The following is a 3,384-nucleotide window of genomic DNA, read 5'->3' as shown; positions in this document are numbered from 1 at the left end:
GTTTCACAAGGAATATTAACAAGCCATCTATTTCCAGGGAGTTCTATAACTAATATCTCATAATAGATTAGAAAAAGAAGCAATTGCATTATGAAGGTTTTGCTTGCCTGTGAGATAAGAACACAGCAGGCTACAGGCTGTGGACCCTCCGGACATTTGGTTCCTCGTTTCCCCTCCAGAGGGCGCTGCAGCACGCACTAGTGTTCTTTCTTCCTTTGAAGGTCTTCACCACCTGCTAGCATCTCATCCTTTCTTTGCTGCTGCCTGAGTTTATAGCAAAGGCAAGTGACAAGGATCAGACACTCTAAAGCTTCCAGGCTTGTGTTAGCAGCTTCACTGTTTTTACCTGAGCAGGAGACTTCTCCAGCTGACCCTTCTCCTCACCTATTTTCAAGCTCTTTCTTTCTTCAGCCACTTTCCTACAATCCTGTTCCAAATTAGAGCTGCAGTCTTCCCAAGGCTCAGCCATGCGCCTGGCCATCCTCCCGTTGTTGGTGGTACACTTTATCCTGAGTGAGTACAGCTGCCTTATGGTCTCTGCATCCTAGGATTCTGACTGTCCTCAGTGAAGTCTGCACTATAATTACTGCCTACTATTCCCTTCCAGGAGACACCAGCGCTCAGTCAGTGACTCAGCCTGATGCTCAAGTCACTGTCTCTGAAGACGCCTCTCTGCAGATAAGATGCAACTATTCCTCCTCTGTGCCACCTAGCCTGTTCTGGTATGTCCAGTACCCACGGCAGGGGCTGCAGCTGCTCCTCAGCTACTACTCAGGAGACCCAGTGGTTCACGGCATGAACGGCTTTGAGGCTGTGTTTAGCAAGAGCGACTCTTCCTTCCACCTGAGGAAAGCCCGTGTGCACTGGAGCGATTCAGCTGTGTACTTCTGTGCTCTGAGCGCACAGTGTCTGGGGCTGCAGGGGGAGCTGAACACAAACACCCATGGCAGTGGGTACTCATTCTAACTATCTCCCTTCATGGTCTTTGAAGCATCTCTTTCTGTGGCTCTGCTTCTTTCTGGGATGCCTGGACACCACTGGTAGCCGAGCCAGGAATGAGAGTGTTAAATCTGGAAAGTGTGGGCTCTGCAGGATTCCATTCCATTTGGGAGTGCCTAGAGGGGAAGACTTTCTCCTAGGATAAATCAGTTACTCTTAGATGATATTTAGTGAAACAGCTTATGCTCGCCTTTATTGATAAAACAGCTCAAGTCCCCGTGTGTTCATGCATATGTATGTGTGTGTGTGTGTGTGTGTGTGTGTGTGTGTAACAACTTATGTGTATGCATCTTTATTCCACAGTGAACAAGAGTGGACCTCGGGCACTGAGAAGTTTTGGGGGTGAATGCATTTAATTGGTTTTGGCTAAGGTGTTGGCAGTGCTCTGTTTTCATCTAGGTGCCAGATATGTGAATACCTGACCACCGTGGGGGTGTCTCAATGCTACGTGATAAGAGGTGGGCATGGTAACAGGGAGGGATCTGATTCCATTCCTGCTAGTCTCAAGATGAGATTTTTAATCTCAATTTTGAGATTTCTTGGATTTGAACTTGCTCCCCCTTACCAGTTCCATGCCAGTTCTCCTGGTGGCATGGTCCATGTGCCCCACATCTTTCAAACTGGTAGCAAGAAAAGAAGGAAGATAAGACAAGACAAGACAAGGCAAGTTATGCAGGCCCAGCTCCTTTGCACAATCCATTTCCAGCTAAAATATTGACTCCTGACTTGTCTTAGAAGCTCTTTGAGTATTTTCAAAATTATCTAATGCTCAATTATAATTTTGTAGAATGAAGGAGACTATGTTATCATCTGTGGAAATCATCTCCTGAGTGGACATTGCTTGGACAGCGGCTATGATTCTTCCCATGGGGAAATACCAAAAGCTGGACTTCCATTTGTCATTTTATGTGTCATCTACACAAAATGTGAAACGTGCATGCTTCAAGGTTTGTCCTGAAGTTTTCCTTGTCTACTCAGTCTTTCATGCTGATTTTCCTATAAATTTTCTTTTGGTGCTAAATGTACTAATCAGAAGTGGTCATAATATTAAATACTTCATTTTGGAAAGAACTTGAAGCTTATTTAGTTGCTATAGGAATTCACCACAATCAGGAAAGTCTAGAAATCTGTCACAAATATGTCAGTTTTAGCAACCATTAAAAATAAAACAGGAGAATAAGGAATTGGAACTCACTGTTTATTTTTTTTTTTCAACGAATTCTTCAAAGCCATACAAGTGCTATGTTTTTCTTTTCCATCTTCAAATTCTTCAGATATGCTTGAGAATTTGTGATGTGATTCCTTCTGCATCTTTTATTACTGCTCGTTGATTTCTCTCTGGCACAAATGATTTTAATGCAGGAACATCAATGTTTACTATCAATTACTATTTTATCATATCATAATCACATCCTGCTGAAATACAGTCAAGAATCCCAGTGGACAATGAAAATCACCAGCTCCAGTATGGAATTTTAGTTCATCACCTTCTGTTTTGCAGAACTGTAAAAGAAGATTTTATACTTTTGTGCATACAGCAAAGGAGGATGACAATACTCAGGATGAAGAGGAAAAGAAAGAGAGAATTTTCTAGCTGCTGCTTGACCAGAAAAATATAGCTCTGTAGGTGTCACAGAACCATGAGCCCTGAGTACAATTTCCAGCACTCACATGAGGGCATGGCAGCTGTGCTGGGGAGGTGAGGGTAAATGTGTTCCTAAAGCCTGGTTCCCAAGCAGCCTAGGCTACCTGGAAGTGCCCAGGGTCAATGAGAGACCTTGTATCCAATAAACAAGACAGATAGCTTCTGAAAAATGACAACCAAGATGGTCCTCTGACCTCCACATACATGTGCACATATGTATACCCAAACACACACTTGCACACACGCACACACACACACACACACACACACACACACTAAAGATCCCCAGAACCTGAGAAACAACACCCACAGTTATCTCATGTCTCTTCATGAACACATACACATGCAAATACATATGTACACATGTGCTTCTACTTGTCCCCATGCACACACTCACATACACACGCATACATAAATATTATAACATGGACACAGATAGATGTTACCTGGAGATTCTAACACCAAGTGGTCTATCTTACGTATTACTGTGTTAATCTCTTAGTTTTAATTTTCTTTATAATGAGACGAGAAGGCAGGCTTATTTGTAAACACTCCTAAGACACAATACCAAGGTCAGCATAGGAATTTTCATGGACTTCTTTCCAGTCAACTCACCTTCATCAGGCAGTGGGTTAGCCATTGTTGTCACTCACACTAGGCCTGGTGAGAACTTCAAGTCTGTGGAGTTACACACTGCTGTTTCTCATTCTTTTTACTACACATGACATTGAGATATACTC

The 3,384-nt window shown here is 43.0% G+C and overlaps 1 gene segment (V, D, J or C); it reads left to right on the top strand.

Annotated features, from left to right (window-relative positions):
• The first annotated feature begins 392 nt into the window (after positions 1-392).
• Positions 393-966, top strand: LOC132656254 (T-cell receptor alpha chain V region PHDS58-like). The segment is given in 2 exon segments: positions 393-513; positions 608-966. Coding segments are annotated over 2 exon segments (405 nt in total).
• Positions 967-3,384: the final 2,418 nt, after the last annotated feature.

Source organism: Meriones unguiculatus, chromosome 9 (genome assembly GCF_030254825.1).
Source record: "Meriones unguiculatus strain TT.TT164.6M chromosome 9, Bangor_MerUng_6.1, whole genome shotgun sequence".
NCBI lineage: Eukaryota > Metazoa > Chordata > Mammalia > Rodentia > Muridae > Meriones > Meriones unguiculatus.
The sequence above is the reverse complement of the archived record's forward strand: the minus strand, read 5'-3'. Positions and strand labels throughout refer to the sequence as shown.